A 24,057-nucleotide genomic window follows, 5' to 3' on the forward strand; every position below is an offset into this window, starting at 1 on the left:
ATTCTTATGTCATGGCCAAGATGTCCGCCAGAAGATCCAGGTTTATATTCTAACCATACGAATAACCCCAGAGGAAAGAGAATTCTACTTTTCTAGGGATGGCAGCCAGATGCCAGGATTGGCTCTTGTCAGCTCAGCTTGGAGTTTGTGCTTATTTTCTGTGGACATTCATCACGGTTTTGGGCAACTTAGTGTTCTCAAATACCCTTCCTATTTAGGGGGCAGTGGGATGCTTACCTATCCAAGGGAACAGCCAGACACTGTCTGTCCAGGCCTCCCTTGCAGCCAAGATACGGTCATGTGACATAGACTCTGCCAATAAGACCCACTTGTGGCTTCAGTTTGGAAAAGAGCCATGCGAGGAAGCGGGCAGCATGGAAGATCCATTTTTCAGTGGCCAGTGACGGATCTGACTTTAGGGAAAACAACTGCTGAGCCTCTGATGTTTGCTCCCCGACATCAACAGCTTTCACTCCGGGTTCTCTGATCCAGTGGAAGCAGCAGTTAGGCTTTGCTGGAACAATCTTGAGGTTGGAAATCTGACTCTGGTCCATCCGAGAGCTTTACTAAATCACTTTTTGCTCTCAACTTGCTAGAGTGACTAACTACGACTCTGGACAGATCTGCCATCCCTGAATTAGTCACCATGGCCGTGGCTTGCTCATTTTCCCAGCCCTGAAATTACTGCAGAGTCAGTCTTGCTGAAACCCTGCAGCTGAGAAGTAGGGGAAGGGTGATGCCCTGAAGGAAAATTGAGACGCTCAAGGGGGATCAGTGCTGAGCATGTAAAAGCAACAGATGTCCACTTCTCCCTTTCCTTTAAGGACTGTCATCAGCCTCCTGTGACCCTAATGGGCTGGCATGCTCCTTAATCTACAGTGTGCTTCTAATAGATTTTCTTTCAAAAGCTAAATTATCCCTCCTTAGCATCTCCTCCAGGGACTTTGGGCTCCTTCTCTAACTGGAGGTAGAAAGAAGTTTACTGTACAGCACAGTCTGGGGACAGAGGGTGTGCATGCCATTAAATTTCTTTGCTATCTCCCTCCAAGAGTTGGCTGCTGTTTGCACATAATAGTAAGATGGAAGGATTATTAGGGAAATTTGGTCACCCTAGCTGTGGCATAGTGAGAAGAAACATGGGAGAGAAGAAAGAAACTTGGGGTAAGCCACAGTTCTGCTGATCTCTAACTGTTTAAGAAGGACGTTGCTCATCTGGAACCTTCATTTCCGACCTGTGAATGTGCTAGACTGGGTGACTCAGTTCCAGGTTAGCTGTAATGGAATAGGGAATCCTGAAGGGGAATTTAAGGGCTCAGAAGCAAAACTTGGTACTCTAGTGACATCTGGTGGTTATCCCGAATTAAAAACTTCTGACTATTTTTTTGATGTCTGATTTTGTTTCATTGCATTCTATCAAGAATATTGATTATGCTATAGAATGGCCAAGATTTGTTGGCTTCTTTTATTTGCGCTGTGTTTTTCTATCCACTAGACTCTGTCCCGGGGCAATAAGCTTTCAGTGGAAATTAATAGGTTTGACTTTTTTCTAGAATTTTATACCTTATGAGTTAGTGGTTTACCATAACCTAAGAGGTCATCTTTTTTTTTTTTTTTTTTCTCGAGATGTGGTGTCATTGTGTCACCCAGGCTGTAGTGCAGTGGTGCAATCATGGCTTGGCTTCCTGCAGCCTTGACCTGCTAGGCTTGGATGATCCTCCTACCTCAGCCTCCAATGTAGCTGGGACTACAGACATGCACCACCATGCCTAGCTGATTTTTTTGCTTTTTTTTTTTTTATAGAGATGGGGTTTCACCATATTGCCCAGGCTGGTCTTGAACTCCTGGACTTGAGCAATCCACTCGCCTTGGCCTCGAAAAGTGCTGGGATTATAGGCATGAGCCACCGTGCTTGGCCTAAGAGTTGTAGCTAAAAAGACTTCCAGATGCATTCACTTCTTTTGCTTTCCTTTAGAACTCTATGAACAAGAATGCAACGGAGAGACTGTAGTCTACTGGGAAGTGAAGTACCCTTTTCCCATGTCCAACAGAGATGTATCCTTTCCACAAGGTACTCATTCCCTGGCCCTCTAAGCGTTTTGTGTTCCTCAGCTGCAGTCTATTGCAGAGAGGTAGAGCTGGTTTCTCAGCAGGCACAGATAACATTGTCTCTGATACTTGCAGCAGCATTTGCTAAAGATGTTGCTTCTTGTGTGGTGTTTGGAGAGCTCAGAGTGTGATTTCTGGGCCCGACCACATGAAGTGTCTGTAATTATGGTCACTGGAGAGCAGCTCTTACTTTCCTAAGAAGTTTCCTAGGCCTTGAAATTGTCAGGCCACAGAATTGGGGACCTGGAAGGAACTTTTTATAAAAAGTGCTTGTTACACCTCCCTCAGTCTACAGAGGGAAAAAGGGTTCCCAGAGAGGTGATATGACAGAGGCACATAAGTGGTTAGTGGCAGAGTGGGTGCTGGAACTCAGGCCTCTGAGTTTCCAGCTCTCTCCACCTGCCCCATCTCAGTAGACTCCACAGAAATCCCTCTTTGATTGTTGGCTCTGGACACTGACTGTAAGCTTCTTCCCCTCAGTGTCCTTCTTTATGAAATGAAGCAGTTGAATGAAATGTAGGGAGGCTTGGCTGGCACTGTAAGGTTTTCAGAAGGCCCCTTAGGACTAAGCTGGGGGGGTAGGATGGAATTTTGGGGGTGGGTAGGATGCAGGTAGGATGACTCCTAGGTAAGATTTGTACTCCTTCACCATCCTCTTCAATCCCAGCAGCGGAGTGTTTTATAGGTTCAAGTTCCATATAAGAGCCTTTTAGCAAAGGGTCTCATGAAGTCAAAAAAAAGTTTGGAAGCCGCTCAATTAGATGAACTGCCAACACTTCAAAAGTGTTCTGCCAAATTTTAATCACTATATCAAGGTAATTCTTCCTCCGTGGAGTATCAGATGATATCTATCACACGAGCTGAGAAAGTTGGGGGAGTGAGTGGAACAATATTTGCTAAAAAGAAAAAGTAAAAGGTGTAGGAGAAAGGAACCCAGTGACAAATCAACATCTCTTTCCTGAAACATTTAAGAACTTTACTCATTAGTACATAAGAGCATGGAGCAATAGACTGTCCAATGTGAGGGTGGGGCAACAGAGGGCGCTGTCAAGACACAGAGGTGGGGCTGAACGCGGTGGCTCACGCCTGTAATCCCAACACTTTGGGAGTCCAAAGTGGGCAGATCATTTGATGTCAGAGTTCGAGATCAGCCTGGCCAACATGGAGAAACCCTGTCTCTATTAAAAATACAAAAATATTTAGCTGGGTGTGGTGGGCGCCTGCAGTCCCAGCTACGCCGGAGGCTGAGGTGGGAGGATCACTTGAACCCGGGAGGTGGAGGTTGCAGTGAGCCGAGATCGTGACACTCTACTCCAGTCTGGGTGAGACTCTGTCTCAAAAAAAAAAAATAAAAAAAATAAAAAAAGACACTGAGGTGGGTGGGGGCTGAGACGGCTGCTGTGTTATAGTAAGTCTAATTGTGTTGCGCATAGTGACTTTTTTATTATTTTAGGTTTTTGATTCCTTTGAGTGTGAAACCCAAAATTCTGTTGTGTGAAAGTGTAACTAACAAACTAAATATCTGAGCTCCATCCAGCTATGAAATTCTAAGTAGGCTTTGGAGCCAGATCTGGGATAACAATTCAGGTTTCATCACTTCAGTTGGGATGTGGGATTTTTGGCAAGGTTCTTTTCCTCTCTGAGCCTCACTTTTGTCATCTGTAGTATGGGGATACTCATACCAAACTCACAGGGTCTTTGTAAGGATCGAAATTTAAGCTGTATATCAAGTGCATGATGTTACATGATAAGGGCTCGATAAGTAGTGATTCCTGTTGTTTCATAGACTTTCATAATTCTCCCTAGAATAGTGCCATAAACTTAAGGGTTCTTCTGTCAAGGCTGATGGACATGAAATGGTTTTGTTATTCTTGGTGAACTGGTGTTAGCCCAGAGAGGACATCTGCCTACGAAATATTCATGTAGTCCCATGTCTTCCTATGGTCATCAGTTTTAACATTGCTTGACCATTTACTATGCATAGAGGTCAGTAATTAGAGCATTGGGCGAGGCCAGAACAAAGAGGAATGACACCATTGTCTGTCAAGAGCTTACTCTGCCCAGGCCTTTCTCTAATGCCCCCACCAAGCCTGTCTGGAAGGCAGTGTTACTCCCTTTCCTACACAGGGAATGTGAGTCTCAGCAAGGCTGAGTAGCTTACCTAGGACCACACAGCTGTTTCGTGACTATTCCTCTGTCATCTCCTAGTGCCTTCTTGGAGAAAGGAAAAGTGGTTTCCTCACATCATTAAAAGCATGAAGGGATCACTCACAGGTAAGTAATACATGTTCTTTGGTGAGAACACTGGGTGGTGTGAGGCACAGTCTTGCAGTGCAGGTAGAGACAGGGCAGGTGAGTGAGCTAGTGGTAGAAAGGAGCAAATGCCAAGTGGAAGGCACAGAATCGCCTCCCTTTGCTTCCAGCTTGTGGCGCTTTCCTTCTGTCTGTCTACAATGCTGGCGTCGGTGTCTTGCCTTGACTGGCCATGCAGTATGTCTACCTTCGGCAGCGGCGAGACCTGGACATGGAAGGGCGGAAGATCCACGTGGTCCTGGCCCGGAGCACCTCCACGCCTCAGCTTGGCGAGAGGTCTGGGGTGGTCCGGGTGAAGCAATACAAGCAGAGCCTGGCGATCGAGAGTGACGGCAAGAAGGGGAGCAAAGGTAAAACCCATGGTGCCTGTCGGCGCACCCAGCCAGGGGCCCCCCACGGGAGGGCCAGGCTGATTGGGGGGCATGTTGAGTACATGAAGCATATCCCTGAAGGCCAGAGGACAGGCACAGGTGCAGAGCAGACCAGGATCAGCACCTAGAGAGAGCCTCATTCCACCCCAGCAAACTTGAGTAGAGTATGAGGTTGATGTTTAACTCTGACCCAGTCTATTTTCTCCAGACTCATTGATTGTCCAGATGAAACCAGATCATTATAAGTAAGCCAGAGAGTTTAGAAATTCACTTCCAGCTGGTCCTGTGGATACATACGCTGGGCCTAAGGGTAGGCAAGAAAGCTGGCAGGTTTGTCTTGGAGGTCTCAGCTCTGGCTCAGAACAAACTCAGAGACTCAAGACCTGCCCAGCCCCCAGGGAGGAAAGCTGCAGACAGAGAGTGGGGCACGAGGCCACCTGCTCTACCAGAATGAGTGTACCCTTGCATCCTAGGCAAAAATCTGAACTATAGTTAGATGGTCACCTTGAATATGTCACCTAATTTTTATGAGTATCCGTTTCATCATTTATAAAATGGGATTAATTTTACTATCTCCTTAGGATTGCTAGAATAATTGAATGAGAGGCTATATTCAGGTGTCCAGCACTTGCCAGGTATTTAATAAATAGCAGCAAAATGTGTCTGTGGCTGTTTTCAAAAGTGCCTATATTTAAGTATGCCGTAAGGGAAGTCAGTGGAGAGAAGTCCATCTAAATTATATGCTACCTCCCTCTGCAGTTTCTGAGCTTGAATATGAAGATATAAAGTTTGCACAGTTTTGTTGCTATATTTTTCTGGTATTTTCCCTTTTTCTGAATTGTCCTTTCTTTCCCTCTCTAGTTTTCATGTATTACTTCGATAACCCGGGTGGCCAAATTCCGTCCTGGCTCATTAACTGGGCCGCCAAGGTGAGATCCCAGGAGGCGGGGCAGCGGGGAGGGATGGGGGAGTGTGTTTGACAAATGTTGACTTAGCCCGCGGGGCTGTCAGGCTGAAGAGACACATTGTCTCAGGCGTAATGAGGCTCTTTTATGAAGAGTTTGGTTGAGTGACTCTGGTTAGGGCTGGGGTTGCCAACATCCAAGACGGAGGCTGGGACAAAAGACAAAGAATTATCAGCTTGGAATGCCAGCCTCTCCCTGCTTGTGCCCCAAGACCCCACCAGAATCAGTCTCTGGAACCTCTGGACAATAGTCTGCTCCTAGTAGGAACAATAGTGCCTTTGGACCTACGTTCCTCTGCTTACTGGGGAATAAGACAGACTGACCTGGCTTGGAGACAACCAGATATGTCCAAGCCTGAGGGAAGCTTCCACTTTTGTTGTTGTTGCCTTTTTTTATCTTCTTTTTTTCTGTAAGGGAGGGAACTGCAGTGGTAATTTGTATCACTAGAGACCGCCCAGGAGCCTGGCATTATGGGCACCATCAGCCTGCTTTGCACAAGATCTACTACTAGAGAGCTCAGCAGATTCCTTGGAAGAGTGAAAAAGCACATCAGCTTTGGAGTCAAACAGATGCAATTTCAAATCCTGGCTCTGCTACTGGCTGTCTTGTTTTATTTAAGGAAGCCATGCATTTCTTCCTTTTTAAAAATGAAGATAGATGTCTTCTACTGCATAGAAGGGGAGTAAATAAGACAATATTTAGGAAAAGTCTTGCCCAGTGCTCAACATTAATTAAATAATAATATATCCTACTCCTTGATCCCCAATCCTTAGCATTTTCTAATTCAGTAAAGCAAGTCCTTTCATTTCTTTGGAAGAATGTAACAATCCAGCCCAAGCCCATTTCTTGTGTTTTCTTTTTTCAAGAAACACTGTTTCAGAAACATCTTTGCTTTTTCCTAGAAAAAGCTAACATATAAGGCCTTTTTGCAACAGAAGTTCCTGTTGACTAGTCTTACTTTTGTCCTGAGTCCTACTTTTTGTCATCATCTGCAACAACATTCTGTTGAAATCCAGTTAAGGAGCCTATTCATTTTTGTTAGTCCTAAAGCTGACATTGTTTACCTTCTGCCACATCCCAAAGAGTCAAGAGTGACCACTGTGAAGACACAGAAATGACAGTCTCATTTCCTTTGCAGAACGGAGTTCCTAACTTCTTGAAAGACATGGCAAGAGCCTGTCAGAACTACCTCAAGAAAACCTAAGAAAGAGAATTGGGAACATTGCATCCATGGGATGATGTCCCTGGAAGTGCAACCACCCAATGTCTCTGGAAATGCCACCACCCACCGCTGCTCAGCCTTCCCCTGCTGTTTCTGTCTTCAGAGGCCTACACACTCTACCACATCCTTTCTAAGCATGTTCGCCTGACATCCAGCTCACTCGCCTGCTTCCTTTCTCACTGCCCCCATCCTGGGCTGGGCTGCCTTCTTCTACAATTCAATATGGGGCAGCCTAGGGAAACCTTTGCTTGCTTGCTATTAGGAAGGGAAGTCTTCAGTAGGGAGCACGATCATTCCGTCGTGCAATTTTATGGGGATGGGTGGGCGGAGGGACACAACAACATTGAAGAATGACTATTTGGGCAGGCTGGCTCTTTCGCAGCTTGTGATTTCTTCCAACTTGGGAGGGGCTGCTGGAAGTGGCATTCAGTTCAGAGCTGACTTTCAGTGCACCCAAACTGGACGACATGTGCCAATGGCCATTTGCCTTATGCTTTGTGGAGCTGATTAGGCTGGGATTTGAGGTGATAATCCAGTAAGTCTTTCCTCATTCCTACTTGTAGAGGATCAGTAGCTGTTATGATGCCAGACCATTTGGAGAAGTATCACAGGCCTGACCGGACACATAATATGACAACCACATTTTTCCTCATCATCCATGTCTGTTTTTTTCTCTTTTCCGTATGTCACTGGGGAAGGGCTGCCTGTACCTCTCAAGCTTTGCATTTTACTGGAAACTGAGGCATCAAGATGGCTGTGGCAGCTAGCAAAAGCAAAGATGCTTTGTGCATAGCCTTGTGAAAAAGTATCTTTCTATGCAATAAGATGAATTTTCTTCCCAGAATATTTCAAAATGTAGAAGGGATAACAGTTCACAGCCAGGTAAAATTTAACTGGTGGCTTAATGACTCTGCACCTTTTTCTCAGGAATTCTGCCTAAGTTGTTTGCCTTTTCTACCACCAAAAAGACTTTTAGTTTTCTATGGTTTCTCCTGAATTTTGGTAGGGTAAGGTACTTCTATGTCAAAGGCACAGCCTGGATGATCTCAGGGAAAAATTTTAATCACTGTGTATAATGATACTGAACCTCGATTAATAACAGAAATTCAGGATGTAAAGCCATAGAATGGGATTTATTAACGTGGGATACCTCAGACTGTTTGTTTTCTTTCTGGGAAGAAAAGTATGTTCTATAATGAATAAATATAGAGTGGTTTTTACTTGTCCTGTGTACCACTTCCTTCCTACCTTCTTCCTCTTGTGAGAATGCATCAGTTAGATCTCCTTTATTTGCAAGTGATATTCAGCCTAATTTGTAGACTTGAACATAAAACATAATTTTGGGCTTACTTATATGCAAGATCAGGTGTAGGTAGCTTCAGGTAGGGATCAATACAGGTGCTCAAACTGAGATTAGAATTCAGATCTTTTAGTATTGGTCTGAATTTGCTGGTAGCATTGTCGCTAACAGCAATAGGTGGGTTTGCATCTTCCTAGGCTCATGCCAAGCAAAACAAAAAAGACAATGTTTCTTTCTAGTAGGACCTGCACTATTCCATAACTTAGAGCCCCTCTAAAAAATATGCTTATCTATGCCCTGCTCATTATGGTCATCTGGATAGAATTATATAAGTAAGTGAATGCCTCATAAAATTATCATTAAAATATCATTATCAGTAATGTAGCTGAAATCTATTCTAGATAAACTAAATCTGAATGCCTTCTGTTAATAGAAGTCAAGTTGAAATCTTATGAATAGATTCTTTGAAATGAAAGCACTGAGATTATAGTCACTGAAAGAGAATTTGCATGAAATGGTGTCATGTAAACCATTTCTTTAAATAACATTAAACAATTTGCTAAGAACTCTAAAAATACTAAGAATGCTGAGTTTCTAGGTAAGGTACTTATTTTAAAAGGTCACAGTGTTTGCTGTAATGAATGGAGCTATGACATTTTAGCATTTTTACTTGCTAATTTGGAGTAGTGGACAGTCCTCACGAGCTGAGGTTATATAGGAAACTGAAAACTCTGGAGCTATAGTAAGTGCCAAGGGCAAAAAAAAAAAAAAAAAAAAAGAGAACTGATGGTTTAGGCCTTTACTTAGAGGGGCTTGCACCTGAGTTCTCAGGGTATGTTTTTCTGCAGCAGCTGGATGTATCACTTGGAATTTGTAAGTTATATTGTCATTCCTCTAGTACTATGTTTTACTTATTTTTCCCATATCTGTCTTTCCAAGTAGACGATAAGCATTTGTGGATAGAAGCAGTTATATCACTTTGATTACTGGTCCTTGGGGTAGTATATAGTAGGCACTCGAATGGTGACTAAATGAGTGAATGAATGATTTAGAGAAGATTGACCAAATGGCATGAACCTGGAAGACTAAATCCATTCAGCTATAGAGGCTCAATCCCCATGGATTCAAGCCAAATTATTCCCCAAGTCAGCGTTTTGTGGGGTGCAGGGTGGAGGGGGGCAGTTTCTAGATTTCCCAGGTTCCCATTGGTCCTTCCTTGAAGTATCAATTTCCTCTCTCTGTTACGGGGTGGCTTTGCTGGTGTGGCTATGGGTTATATTTTAATGTTACAGAAATGGCACAGTTTGAATTGAGTCTGGTGATTAGTCAGGATTCCAGCTGAAATTTAATGGCAAAAGTAGCACTACTGTTTGTGCTAAATTTTTTCCACAGGCAAATTATTCACACTGCATAACAATTCAAAGTTAATGACCACCTTGGAACCGAGGAGTTCCAGCAGAGGGTCACTTCCCTTGAAAATGTTCCTATTTCACAGCGAGAGTCCTGGCCTGACTCCCTGGCTGAGATTCCTCACCCAGAATCCCCATCTATAATGCTTGCCCTTCCAACCTCCCACTTCCTAGCTGGACTTGCAAGAGATGAGGCAGGAAGAGCCCCATTCAGTTCTCACATTTCTAGTAGCACCACCCAGTCAGCTCAGAGAATTATCTTTAAATGCATCGAGACATTTAGTTCTTTAACAGATATTTCTCAAGAGGCTGGAGTCCATCGGCATTGGGGTAGGCATGGCGTTTGCGGGATGAATGAGAAAGATATGGTGCCTGCCCCTAAGGTGCTTATGGTCTAATGAAAACTCAGTGAACAAGCTGCTGAAGGATGATAAGTGCTCAGAAAAGGAAAATAAAAGGTGCTGTTAAAAAAAAGGGCAGTAACCAAGTTTGAGGAGCAGAGGAGAATGTGTTGGAATTGTGGCTGGATGAAGATTGCAGAAGAAAGCTGTTCATGACAGAAGAACCATTTGCACAAAACCTCTAAGGAGGAAGGACTCAGCAGGAGAGTCAGTCACGTCTGAAGAATGACAGAAGGCCAGTCTGGCTGAAGCACTGACATGAAGGAGAGGCATCTTGTATGTGGCTGGAGAAGTAGACAGGCCATGGGGGGTCCTGAGAGCAACGGCAAGGATTTGGGACTTTATCCCAAGAGTCCCAATAAGCTTTGAAAGATTTTAGATTAACGAATGACCTAAAAATATGTATTATTCTTAACACCGCTCATTTTTCTCCATGATTCCCCAGCATCTCTGACAGCCTCTCCAGTAGCATTGTGTGGGGCTACTCAAGGTGCTTTAAGCCCTATTACTTGGAATCCTGTCCATTGTCAGGCAGCATGCAGAGTAGCCCATACTTAAATCAAGTTTCCAAAGTGCAACATCAGTTTCTGAAGTTTAACTGAAAAACAAAAGGCTGGAGGGATGGGACCACCCATGCACATCCCCTCTGTCTCTCTTGGCCCATGTTGGGGTGCAGCATACCCTCTCACACATCTGCATCATGCAGCCCATCAGAGCAGAGCCATTTAAGGGGCCAGAAGTGGGAAAGAAAAAAAGAAAGGCAAAAAAATGTAAGCAGATCCACTTTCCCTAAGTTCCTTTTTTTATATTCATCCTTAACTGCAAGGAAGAATTTTTTTTTTTTTTTGCTTGAGAAGACAGAAGCATAACATATTGTTTGTTTAGGTTGCAGAGTTTAGAACCAACAAAATGGGAGGACTTCAGAAAAATTATTTACATTGCTCATCTATTTATATATGTGTACGTCCATGTGTGTCTCTTTGGATACACATAATAGATGCTGCATTTCATAGGATATAATAATGGAACAACAATTAAACAGTACACTATGTAAGTGACTTTCTGAGTTTCTTGTGTGATATGCCAGGCCCACTGCCAGGGAGTGGAGTACATAAAGGTGGGATGCAGTGACTTTAGAATTAGTAGACAACAGATCCTGTAGGACAAGGAGCAGTTTGCTACAAGCTCTTAAAGTATTACATTTTCCTTCCATCTGTTGGTGGTCACATCCTTTCTGATTATTATAAACACTTGTGCACATATTCCATGTCCTCTGCAGACTGCTATAATTCCTGAATGGAAGAATCCGCCCCACATTCATGTAGTCCACTGCTTAGCAATGGACCTGGCATGACATGTAGAAAACTTGGAGTCACTCATGTAGCACACTGCTTAGTTGTTGTGTTATTGTATCTTATGATTCCAAAGTCAGTGCATTTTAGCGGAGTGCACAGCCACCCAGCCACCCTTGCAGTAAAGTGTGGCCATGGTATTTAATTCTGGCCAATATCATATGAGCATAAATAATATGTGCCATTTCCAGCTCAGGATCTTCAAAGGAAAAGGTATGAACTCAGCTTGTTCTTACCCCCTTCACCATGTCTGGGAAATGATGAGAACTGGAACAAATGCCTTGGAATCAAGGCTGAAAGCTAAGATTAAGGATGACAAAATAACCCTGCCTCCCTTGGACTGTTACAAGAAAGAGAAATAGACTTCTTTCTTATTTAAGCCACAGCATGTAAAAATAAAATAGCAGCTTTGCCTATACCAACTCATGAATAGGTCAAAAAGAGTGTCCTTTTGGACCAGGAGATCAGGAACCAGCTCAAATCCTCCTCATCTATAGACTTTGGATCTCCTGGCCTGTGCCAAACAATAAGTGATCAGCAAATCTCTAACTTGTTCCAGTTTCATTTAATGTGGTCAATAAATGTTGGCTGTTATTAGCTGTTACTCCCAGTTGTACATCTCTATCTGCCTCTCGTTGTCCTGCCCCATGCTTTGCCTCAGGCTACTCTTTTTATTTGTGGAGGAAATCTTCCCCAAGTTTTGTGAAATTTCTGTCAAAATTGAAGCCTTACTATAAATCTATTCCCTCTAAGATATTCCTTGGATTTAGAAAAAACTTAATCTATGATGGTGCTGAATAAATGAAATCCAGCATCTTCAGATTGGAGCTACTTCTATTAATCACCTTTGATAGACACTGTATTAGCCCAGGTTCTCCAGAGAAACAAAACCATCAGGATATACCTTGTCATGCACCACATCATGATGTTTCGGTCAACAACAGACTGCATTCCAGTTCATACCACTAACTAAAAAGAAATAAACAAAATAAACTAAAAACCCCAACGATATGTATGGCAGTGGTGCCATAAGATTATAATCCTATATTTTTAATGCACCTTTTTTAGCTACACGAATACATATCATTTTGTACCGAATACTGTAGGCAATTAAAACATGTTGTACAGGTTTGTAGCCTAGGAAAACAGGTTACACCATATAGCCTATTTGTGTAGTAGGCTATACCATCTAGGTTTGTGTAAGTATACGCTACGATGTTTGCACAATGACCAATCACCTGACACATTTCTCAGAATGTATTCTGTTGTTAAACAGCACCTGATTGTGTGTGTGTGTGTGTGTGTGTGTGTGTGTGTGCGCGTATGTGTGGAATTATGGAATTGGCTCATACAATTATGGAGGCCAAGAAGTCCTAAAATCTTCAGTTGGCAAGCTGGAGACCCAGGAGACCTCATGACGTAGTTCCCGTCCAAAAGCTGGCAAGTTGAAAAGTCAAATAAATGATGTTTCAGTTCAAGTCTGAAGGCCAGAAACACCAGTATCTCAGCTCAAAGCAGTCAGGCAGGAGGCATTCCTCCTTCCTCAGAAGAGGGTCAGCCTTTTTGTTCGATTCAGGCTTTCAACTGATTGGATGGGAACCTCCTATATTGGGGAGAGCCATCAGCTGCTCAATTCAAACATTAATCTTATCCTCAAACACCCCTACAGTCACACTCAGAATAATGTTTTACCAAATATCTGGACAGCCCATAGCCTAGTCAAGTTGACACATAAGATTAAACATTATACTTGGTTAGAGCCCAGTGTTCTAAGATAAGGAAAAAGATTTAACATTTTGAAGCTCTTATTGTGTGTGAGGCAATAGATTGGATGCCTTTACTTATAGCTTAGTCTTTGGTGAGATAGGAAATACTATCTCTAAATAATATGCTTAAGGTAACTCGGCTAGTTAGGTGGTAGACTGGGAACTCAAAGCTAGGCTTCTCTGATCCTAGATCCCATGCTTCCACATTCCCCCTCACATTCCAACCTTTTTAACCTTCCCTCTGTTCCATCAATGTGCCAAGCTTGTTTTTGCATCAGTCATTGTACCACTTGTCCTCTCTGCCCAGAGTGCCCTGCTCCCTGATCCACACAAGCCTGAAATCTTTAAATCATGCAAGTCATTGTTTAAATGTCACCTCCTCTGAGAGGTTTTGCAGTAGAAGTCAATCCCTATTTCATTACTTTGTCTGCATAGCATGTAATACTTTCTATTAAATGCATTTATTTTCTGTTCATTTATTTCAGCTCCAAAAGGGTACATAACTTTGTCTTATTCCCAAATTATATACTCAATACATAGAACACAAAAATATTCTAAAGTATCTGCTGAAGGAATAAATGAATCAATGGTGGGGCAACAAGCTCAAAGTCCCATGATCTCAATTTGACCAATAATGCCTGAAAGATAGGTCCAAAAAAAATGTATTCTTAATCTTGTGTTCCACCTAATTTTTACCAAAGAGGGAACATTGAGGACAAATTAGTTTTTAGTTTTTTTTTTTAAAGCTAGAATTGCTTTGTTTTCCAGGGTTTTGCTCTTTATTAATTTTTTTGACTTTTCATTCTAATTTAACACGTTTGGAGAGCTCATACTAGCCCCGTAGAAGTCTACTCACTAGAGTGATATTACTGATGTAACTAGGGGAAGGGAGAGAGGCTGGAGGCAAAACAGAGCTAGAAGAGAAGATCTTTTCATTTGCAGGCCAGAATCCTGAAAGAAGAAAACCTGTATCCCCCATGGACAGATATGGGGAGGGGCTGTGGGTGGGAGGACAGCCCGTCGAATTCATTTTCTCTTATCTATCTTATCCAACTCCTCTCTAGTGGTTCATAAACTGAGAAAAAGTCAATGGAAACCAATCAGGACAAAAACTGCACTTAGAACTCCATGCAGGGCATACAGCAACGTTTGCTTTATGTCAAACAGCTTATGAGGGGCTGGATCTGCTTTTAAGTGGTCATGGATTCTGCTTACCAGTGAATGTGGTGTTTCATTTTCCAAGGGAGATTGAATGATATTCTTCACGAGGAGCCTATATTTTAGGCCTGGTATTGAATAATTACTGGACTGCGGAAAGCTTCCAAGTAGGAGTTCGCCCTTCACTACACAGTTTGGCCGATGTTCCCATTTCGGCTACTTTAAGCTGTTGTAAACAGCATTCGTTTTCCATTACAAGCTAGGAAATGTGACTTCAGCGACGGTGCCGAGTCCCTGGAGAGCGCCTGCCAGGGAGGCCGTTTCCTCACCTCTCATTTTAGTTTGTAACTTGATGGCGAGGTTGAGTAATCGCTGAAACTCCATGTCTTCCCATCCTATTCTGTTCCACTAACTTATAAAACAGCCAGTGACCCGCTTGAGGACTAGCGGATCAACCAGATGTTTCCTGAGCAAAGACAGCATGCGTTTCCCCTTGCACATCATCTTGTGAGAGGGGAGGGCTGGCGGGCCACTCACCCCGTCTGACATCATTGGGCGAGGTGGCCTGGGGGAGAATTTCAAAGCAGAGCAGCTTGGCCAGGGAAGAGCTCAGCTGGCAGCTGTGAGCTGGGATTAACTGACCCAGATAACTAGGGAGAAGGAATTGGCAATCTAAGTGTTTGTTCTCCAGCAGGAAGTAGACGGCCTCCTTTCCACTCCCTAAATATCTGTGGCTGTAGAAGACCTTCCCCCAATGGCTCCACATACACCGTCAGGATTGCGTCCACTGTATTCTTCCCATCCCAACTTTTTATTGTCCCTGGCTTTTGCATAAGGTTGACGTGGCACAAGCTCAACCGATTGCAGTGTAATAATAATAACCATAATAATAATATCAATGAATTATTCTTCCCTAAGCAACATTGAGAAGCTCAAATTCTAAACAATCTGATTTCAAATAGTCTCCTTATAGATCACTAGCTTGTCAGATTTGGGGTATTAAGAACCAGTAAAATAAAATATTTTTTATAATACAGGGAGCAGCTGACATGTAATTGTCAGCTTCCCCATAGAAAGGTAATCAAAAATAAGACAAATAAAAAGTAAATCCAATATACCATTTACCATCACTATGATTTCATAAAAGAAAGGTTTAACCTCTTCTGCTCTAATGCATCCAAAGTCTTTTCTTTATATTTATAATCAAATCCAAACTACTGAGAGCTAAAAAATTCCATATTACTTAGGATCTGGCCCATGCCTGCTCTTCAAGCTCCACTTCCTCCTTGACTTATTCCTCTCTAGCCTTTTCTCTGTTCCTCAAACATACAGTGGTCTTTGCATTTACTGTCCCCAACATCTGGAATGCTCTCCCCCACATCTGTAAATAGCACACTGCCTATGGTATGCAGCTTTCTGACACAGCTCCCAATAATCCCCACATCTGTATATTCACTTATTTGTGTAATGCCCTCCTCTGTATGTGGAGTGGACCTGGTGACTTGCCTCTAAAGAATAGAGTAGAGCAAGAGTGATGGGATGTCACATCCAAGACTAAATTGTAAAAAACTGTGCCTTTGTCCGTTCTTGCTCACTTTCTCTCTCTGGATTGTCTCACTTGCTTTCTCTCATGAAGCAAGTTGCTAATTATGAGTGCTCTATGGAAGGTCAATGTGACAAGGCCCCTGGCCAAGAGCCAACTAGGAGCTGAGACCCCTCAGTTCAGCAGTTTGGGAGGAACTAAATCCTGCCAACAACCTCCTGAGTGAGATTAGAAGAAGATCCTTCTCAATAGAGCTTGTCAGTGACTGCAGCTTCAGAAGACCTCTTGATTGCTGCCTTGTGAGACAGCCTGAGCCAAAGGACTTAGCTAAGCCAAGACACGATGAAACTGCAAGATAATACTGTTCTAAGCCAGTGAGATCTATGTAGCGATAGATAACTGAAGCAATGCCTCATTTATTTAGATCTTTGCTCAAATGTTTTCCTCTCCAAAGTCATCTCTCTCTAAAACAAACGAAACCAAACCAAACAAAATGATCACACATTATTTTCTCACATCTTACCCATTTTTGTTTTTCTTCATAGCAATTATCACTACCTACATTTATATCATAGATTTATTTGTTAGCTATCTTCCCTATTAGAATGAAAATTCAGTGAACAAAATACCTGTCCTTTTGCTGGTGAACAAGATGGACACGCATTTGCCCTGATGATACTTGTTTATTTGACAAATATTGATTATAAGGCTACTTTGTGCCAGGCTCCGTATTTATAGGTTATTTGTTCCTGGTTCTGTTGTATCCAGGCTAATTAATTTTAGTACATTGGTTCAGCTGTTTTGTTTTAAATTCAGTTCAGCTGCCCTTTGATAATGCACCTTTCTGTATCTTTCACTGAGTGTGAAAATTTTAATGAAAATGCCATATGTGGGCTGGGCACGGTGGCTCATGCCTGTAATCCCAGCACTTTGGGGGGCCGAGGCAGGCAGATCACTTGAGGCCAAGAGTTCAAGACCAGCCTGGCCAACATGGCAAAACCCCTTCTCTACCAAAAAATACAAAAATTAGCCAGGCGTGGTGGTGCAGGCCTGTAGTCCCAGCTACTCGGGAGGCTGAGGCATGAGAATAACTTGAACCTGGGAGGTAGTGGAGGTTGCAGTGAGCCAAGATCACCACTGCACTACAGCCTAGGCGACAGAGCAAGACTCTGTCTCAAAAATAAAATAAAATAAAATAGCTACGTGTGGTAGAGTCAAGAGTAGAGCTTGTGTATACTCTGTTGAAGTCCATTGTTGAATGAACATAATTATTTGAAAAGATACCTAATGTAAATGACGAGTTCATGAGTGCAGCACACCAACATGGCACATGGATACATATGTAACAAACTTGCACGTTGTGCACATGTACCCTAGAATTTAAAGTATAATTAAAAAAAAAAGAAAAGTTCTCACTTTATGCTATGCTGACATCTGCCTGTTACTTTCATCTATTGACCTCAGATTTACTGTCAGAAATAATATAGAAAGTGTCTATTCTTTTTCTCAAATCCAGTTAAAATTGCTCTGTTAACTCTATCTCTTTGGGTATAAGTTCTATTTATCAAGTTTATTGCCTCTTTTGTGCAATAGGTTTTTCTTGGATGTTTAGTCTGTCTTCATTTTGTGGTCATCTTGTGCAGTTAAGATTGCAAGTTTAACTTTCTGCTTATTTGAGAGCAGATCTGAGAGCTATCACTGTGGCTCCCTCTCCACCATTTCCAATGAGAGCAGTGGGGCTCCTGGTACCATCAGCCATGCTTCCAGGGATAGGATCCTGCATCACTCGTACCTAGGAATTGCCCCATCTTTCTGTCTCAAGCTCCCACATTCATGAGAGAATACATCTCGAGGCAGATTCATCAGTTTCTGGCATACGTGTGTATGTGTGTGCTTGTGCATATGCATGTGTGAGCATGTGTGTGTGTGTGTGTGATAGACTGGTTAGTTAACCTGGCTACCTTACTGCTCTCATCAGAGACCCCAGAGGTAGACTACCTCTGGACATCAATCGTCTTCATTGTTTTTCTCATCTTTAAGAGCTGCACTTTCCACCAGTGTCCTAAGCTATAGCTTTTTCTGCAATTTTATCTCATGTGTTTTCTGCTTGTTTCTGGACCACAAAATGTAACAACTCTTATGTTTCAATCCTTGTGTTTTAATTCTTATGAATGTATTTATACATGCATTTGTGTGTGTAATCATATTTTATGTTTTTTAAGTATATAAAATATGAATACGTATATATTTTTTTGAGATGGAGTCTTGCTCTGTTGCCCAGGCTGGAGTGCAGTGGCATGAAATCGGCTCACTGCAACCTTCACCTCCCAGGTTCAAGCAATTCTCCCTGCCTCAGCCTCCTGAGTAGCTGGGATTACAGGCACACGCCACCATACCCGGTGAATTTTTGTATTTTTAGTAAATACTGGGTTTCACCATGTTTTCCAGGCTGGCCTCGAGCTCCTGACCTCAAGCAATCCACTGGCCTTGGCCTCTCAAAGTGCTGGGATTACAGGCATCAGCCACCACACCTGGCCGTGAATATATTTCTGTTTTAGATCCATATGTGTGTGTGTTTATAGGTCACCTTATCTACCATCTTGAGCCATTATCTCCACTGCCTTTTCAATCGGTCAGCACTTCAAATATTTAAAGATAATTATCACATTCTCTATTGCTGTTTCCTCATCAGTCTAAACATCCTCAGTTCCTTTAATGATCATCATCTACAATAATTTTCTGACCCCTTATCCCCTAAAATTCCCTTCTCTATTCTTCTCGACACATAGCATTTATTCAACAGCACTGTCATATAATATGGCCCTCAGAGTTGCGAGGGACACTCAGAGTACAATGGGACTGTTACTGCTTGTACTCTCTCTCTATTTTTCTATCAATGCTGTCTAAGTCTGGTTTATCTTTTTAAAACCACATATTTATACTACTGGATTGTAATAACCATTTTCCTTTCTACCTCTCTTCCGAATTTTATATATCTAAACTCTGCCAAGCAACAGGCTCCTTATTCTGTACTTGTGTAATTGATTACCAACCAAAATGAAGGAGTTCACACTAGTTCTTAATGATTTGTCCCATGCTAGCTTTAACCTCTCCACATCCTTTTGTAGTGTATGTCAGAATATGCAGCAAGACAAGCTTCAGTTTATTCTTGTCTTTAACAAACTGACAACCCTCTGGTATATTGATCTCCGGTGAATTGTGGTTCCTTCCTTCTATGGAACACCTTCTCCTATGTTACTAACTGATTAGAGAGCATATTATTAGGTTCCTTAGCCAAACCCCATTTTTACTTGTGGGGATTATGTTATTTATTTACTCAACAAGGATTTATCAAGGGCTAACGCTGTGCCATGAACCAAGTTGGGCATTGGCTATACAGAGTTAAATAAACTCATCTTTGACCTCATGGAACTTATGATCCAGTATTTACATATTTATAATTATGTATAGACATTATACTTATGATTGCTAGTGATTACATAGTCAGAATTTTACTGAAAAAAATTGCCAATCTGGATAAAGCAAATACAGCAAAATGTTCATTATTGAATTAAGGTGATGGGGTATCCAGGTGTTCACTGCACAGTTCTGTCAACTTTTCTGTATATCTGAAATTTTTCATGCTAAAGTGTTGGAGGGAGATTTGCCTGTCCCTCATGAGCTATATTTCTTTTATAGTCCTCAGCTATGCAATGGGACATGTCTTTCTTTTAAACTCTTGGGATTGTTTTACTCGCTTTTTATGAACTTCAGCATACCCTCACCTTTTTCTCCCAGGGTTCCTGGAAGAAATTGTGACATAATAGAAAGAATACTGACATTGGAGACGAGCTAGGACTCAAATTTTGAGCCTGGCACCTACTGGCTTCCTGCCTCTGGATAAGTCATTTAATGTCTTTGAGCCTCAATTTTTCTTATTCCTAAAATGGAGTAATTATCTTCACACTTTGTTGTGAAAATTAAGTAAAATTATGTATGTAATCATTTGGCATATTTAATATGCACCCTTCCCCACTTCCATGACTTTATCCATCTGTCTACCTCACACATCACCATTATTTCCTTTCTTACAAATCAGAATTAAGTGATTAGTACCCATTTATGCTTCTTTCTTTCCTCTTTGAAAAATAAAATTCTCAGAAACTCAGATCCTTAATGCGTTATTGGATACTTTTGTTTAGCAAATATGGTATCAGAAGATATGAATTCATTCATAACCTTCAAGTTTCCTTTTTGTTCGGATATGGGATTAATGTTAGGAAGGTACCGTTAATATCCTGACTAAGTGATCGCGAATTGCTGTTAAGTTGTAAATGCTTTATTGCCAATTCCTGTCTTGATTTTGTAGGTTTATGTTGTCTGTGTCCTAATGGCTGTGTCTGCAATGTTATCTCCTTTCTTCTATTTCTGCGAAAATCCTGTGCATCCTTTGAGATGCACGGTTCAATGCTCTGTCCTCCTGTGAAGGCTTCCTAAATCCCTTCCTTCAGATCTTACTCAAAATATTCTCACTGCACCTGTTGCTGGAGAGGATGTGGAGAAATAGGAACACTTTTACACTGTTGGTGGGACTGTAAACTAGTTCAACCATTGTGGAAGTCAGTGTGGCGATTCCTCAGGGATCTAGAACTAGAAATACCATTTGACCCAGCCATCCCATTACTGGGTATATACCCAAAGGACTATAAATCATGCTGCTATAAAGACACATGCACACGTATGTTTATTGCGGCACTATTCACAATAGCAAAGAGTTGGAACCAACCCAATGTCCAACAACGATAGACTGGATTAAGAAAATGTGGCACATATACACCATGGAATACTATGCAGCCATAAAAAAGGATGAGTTCATATCCTTTGTAGGGACATGGATGAAACTGGAAACCATCATTCTCAGTAAACTATCGCAAGGACAAAAAACCAAACACCGCATGTTCTCACTCATAGGTGGGAATTGAACAATGAGAACTCATGGACACAGGAAGGGGAACATCACACTCCAGGGACTGTTGTGGGGTTGGGGGAGGGGGGAGGGACAGCATTAGGAGATATACCTAATCCTAAATGACGAGTTAATGGGTGCAGGAAATCAACATGGCACATGGATACATATGTAACAAACCTGCACATTGTGCACATGTACCCTAAAACCTAAAGTATAATAATAATAAAAAAAACCTGAAAAAAAAATATTCTCACTGCACCGTGTTATGTCGTAAAATATCTCACATAACTTACCACCAGATAGTAAGAACTGTGCGGCCAGAAAAAAGAACTTTTTCAGCTTTCTATCCCTAGTGTATGGGACTAGAAGCAGCCAGCAGGTACTTCTTAGAGATAATTCATGGATGCCTGGGGAGGTGAGTGATTAGAGTTCATTATCCCTGGGCCTCAGTTTCTTCCTCCAGGAAATAAGATAGATCACCAAGTGACCTCAAAAGCCTATCTAAGTAAGCAGTGAAATTTTATGATTCTTAGCCTTTCTATTATGTTACTCACTCACATGCAGTATATCTTTTTCATTTCAAGTATTTGTCTTAATGTCAGAGCTTTATGTATGGATCTGGAGGCTCTTAATTTTTAAGCAATAGGGATGGATGCTCACACATTCCCTCTCTGACTCTTTGCTCTGATTTTCTCAGTGGCTTTGCACCAAGGGTATGGATGAGTTCCCCAACATATCATGGATCCCCAACATATACTCCAGTCCAGACAAACAAAGACGCATCTCCTTATGCCCTTCAACCTCACCCTGCCATCCCCTCCATTTTGCAGATCACCTATTTTGGAACATCTCTTCTGTCCTGTGTCCTAACTCTCTGAAGACGGCCAAGTGGATTCACATATCCTGGAGTCTGGTGGGTGTCTAGATTAATATTAAGATGATGCTGGCCTGAGTCTTAGACCCATTTATCCTTCAGCATATGCTGAGTTTGAGTTGCTGGAAGATATTTGATTCTAACCTTCCGTGATATTTGTGAGCCTCATCTGATTATTCTGGACAGTCAGAAACACTGAGGGAGGATGAGGGGGCATGTTAGGGAGGTGCAGGACCCCACATTTTCACCCCTGTTTCCTAACCCTTTAAATTCCAACAATGCTGAACATACTTAATGTTCCGAAATCTCTACACTCTCGCTCACCCCATTTCCCTCCACTTAACACACTCTTCAAATCTTCTCTGCCTTTTTGCCTGATAAAGCTTATTCACCATCTGAGGCTCAATTGAAAACCACTTCCTACAGAGACAGTTTTCTGATTCTCCTACTATAACTCTTACTAAACTCTTTGGTGATTGTCTGTTTATTTACATGATTTCTTCACTTAATGGATGCCATCGTTCTTGTTCATTATTGTAGTCCTAGAGCTTAGCACACAGTACCTGAAACACGATAGTTACTTAACTTGTCTCTATTGAATAAATTAATAATAAATGAGAGCAGGTAGTCCCTGGTCTCATTAAAGAAATTAAAACACTATAGAATGCACAAGATAAGCACACAAATAACCAATATATTGATGCCTCTCATTTTACAACTCCCAAGGATCCTGTGGAGATAGCATTGTTTCTACCATTTTGCAGAAAGGAAAATGTAGCCTTAGAAGTTATATCAATTATCAAGTTATTCTACAGCTAGAAAGTGGCGGAATTGAATTTGAATGCCAGCCTTCAAAGTGTTCTCTCCACAATATTGCAACAATATGCAACAACTGTTGCAAAATTGGTACAAAAATTGGCTGCATTGCAGAAATGAGAGAGTTACTCCTAGATGACATTTAAGCTTAGATCTGAAAGGCAATAACTTGTTTTAAAAAATATTTTCAACTGCCAGAACAAAACCAACCTCCTTTTTTGTATTATAATAAATTAAACCAATACAGCCATATTTAATGTAAGAAGTGAAAGCTCATTCCCCTCTTGCTCTAATTACATTCCCAAGACATAACCATCATAAAGCCTATCTATATACATGATATGGTGGTTTTATGTTATGTAAATGAAATCATACTCTAAATGTCCAACAGTCTTCTTCTTCTTTTTTTTTTTTTTAAAGTCAGTACAACTTGGACAACCTTCTATGGAGTATATTTATATCTACCTCCTGATTTTTAGCTGCTACATTTCATTCCTTTGTAAGAATGTTCTATAATTTGTTTAACCCATCTCTTATTATGGGCGTTTAGGTGTTTTTTTTTTTTTAATTTTCTCCCTTATAAATAATTCTACAAGAATTCTCCTTGTATATACGTCTCTGAGTCATCATTAAAGATTTTCTGTCCATCAATTCCTAAAATAGGATTTCTTAAGTTAAGGGTTATATGCAATTTAAATTATAAAGGAGGCTGACAGAATCGCACAGAATGTGAAAAAGTTGAAATTAGAGGGCAAAAACATTCAAGGTGGAACAAGTCACATAAATAAAAGCACCTAAAAGCATAAGTCACATTCTTTTATTTTTCCCAAGAAGCTTCCGCATTTTGACCCTTTGTGTGAGCTCTAATGACAAATTCCAGCTCCTGCCGAGAGACCACAAGCTATTTGTCAGTTTGTCTTTTTATTCTCCTTCTTGTCCCTTCAGTGATGAAGTCCCCAGAGGTTAAACACTCTCATTATTAATCTTACCACAAGAATCCCAGAAAACCAATGTTTGCTGCCCCTTGGTTCTTTATTTTAATGACTCCTCACCACACACAGACCCCTTATTGTGCTATTCACAACTTTCCAGATGAAACCAAAGGCTTGATTCAACTGTAGTCAAAGAAAATGAATTCTCCCCAATTCCACACACATACACACACTAACACTCCTCTTTTCACCAGTGCCTAAAACTTAAAATTGAATGAACATGACATGAGATGTTTCTAAAGAGCTATCCCCCTGCCATCAGTTTTATTAAAGGCATAAATGTGCAGTCGCATTTAATGGTGTTTATTTTGAAACATGTGATGTTTACCCTTGAAAGCCTATTATGCATCTCTCACCTTACAGTGAACAAAAGGGCATTGTAACTTCATGTAGTCTGACTGCTTGCTTAAATTTAGGTCTGCACTCAAATGAGAAAAATACTTGAGTATCAGTCATCTTGGAATCCAAGGGACTTATTCATAGAGCATGTGGGGCTCTAT

At 41.6% G+C, this 24,057-nt stretch overlaps 1 protein-coding gene across 7 annotated transcripts in view; it reads left to right on the top strand.

Annotated features, from left to right (window-relative positions):
• The window catches only part of PCTP (phosphatidylcholine transfer protein), a 101,245-nt gene that overhangs the window by 17,059 nt on the left and 60,129 nt on the right, over nucleotides 1-24,057 (top strand). For 4 of the 7 annotated variants that reach the window (XM_030827699.1, XM_012503284.2, XM_030827700.1 and 1 more), the window contains exons 3-5: nucleotides 1,973-2,052; nucleotides 4,598-4,769; nucleotides 5,652-5,719. In XM_030827699.1, the coding sequence (XP_030683559.1) occupies nucleotides 1,973-2,052; nucleotides 4,598-4,769; nucleotides 5,652-5,719 (320 nt within the window). Of the gene's footprint in view, nucleotides 1-1,972; nucleotides 2,053-4,597; nucleotides 4,770-5,651; nucleotides 5,720-6,893; nucleotides 8,198-9,992; nucleotides 10,858-21,705; nucleotides 21,789-24,057 lie in introns of those variants that run through there. The other 3 variants (XR_004033329.1, XM_030827701.1, XM_003272281.4) reach the window with 3 other exon arrangements.

This window comes from Nomascus leucogenys, chromosome 14 (genome assembly GCF_006542625.1).
Source record: "Nomascus leucogenys isolate Asia chromosome 14, Asia_NLE_v1, whole genome shotgun sequence".
Lineage (NCBI taxonomy): Eukaryota > Metazoa > Chordata > Mammalia > Primates > Hylobatidae > Nomascus > Nomascus leucogenys.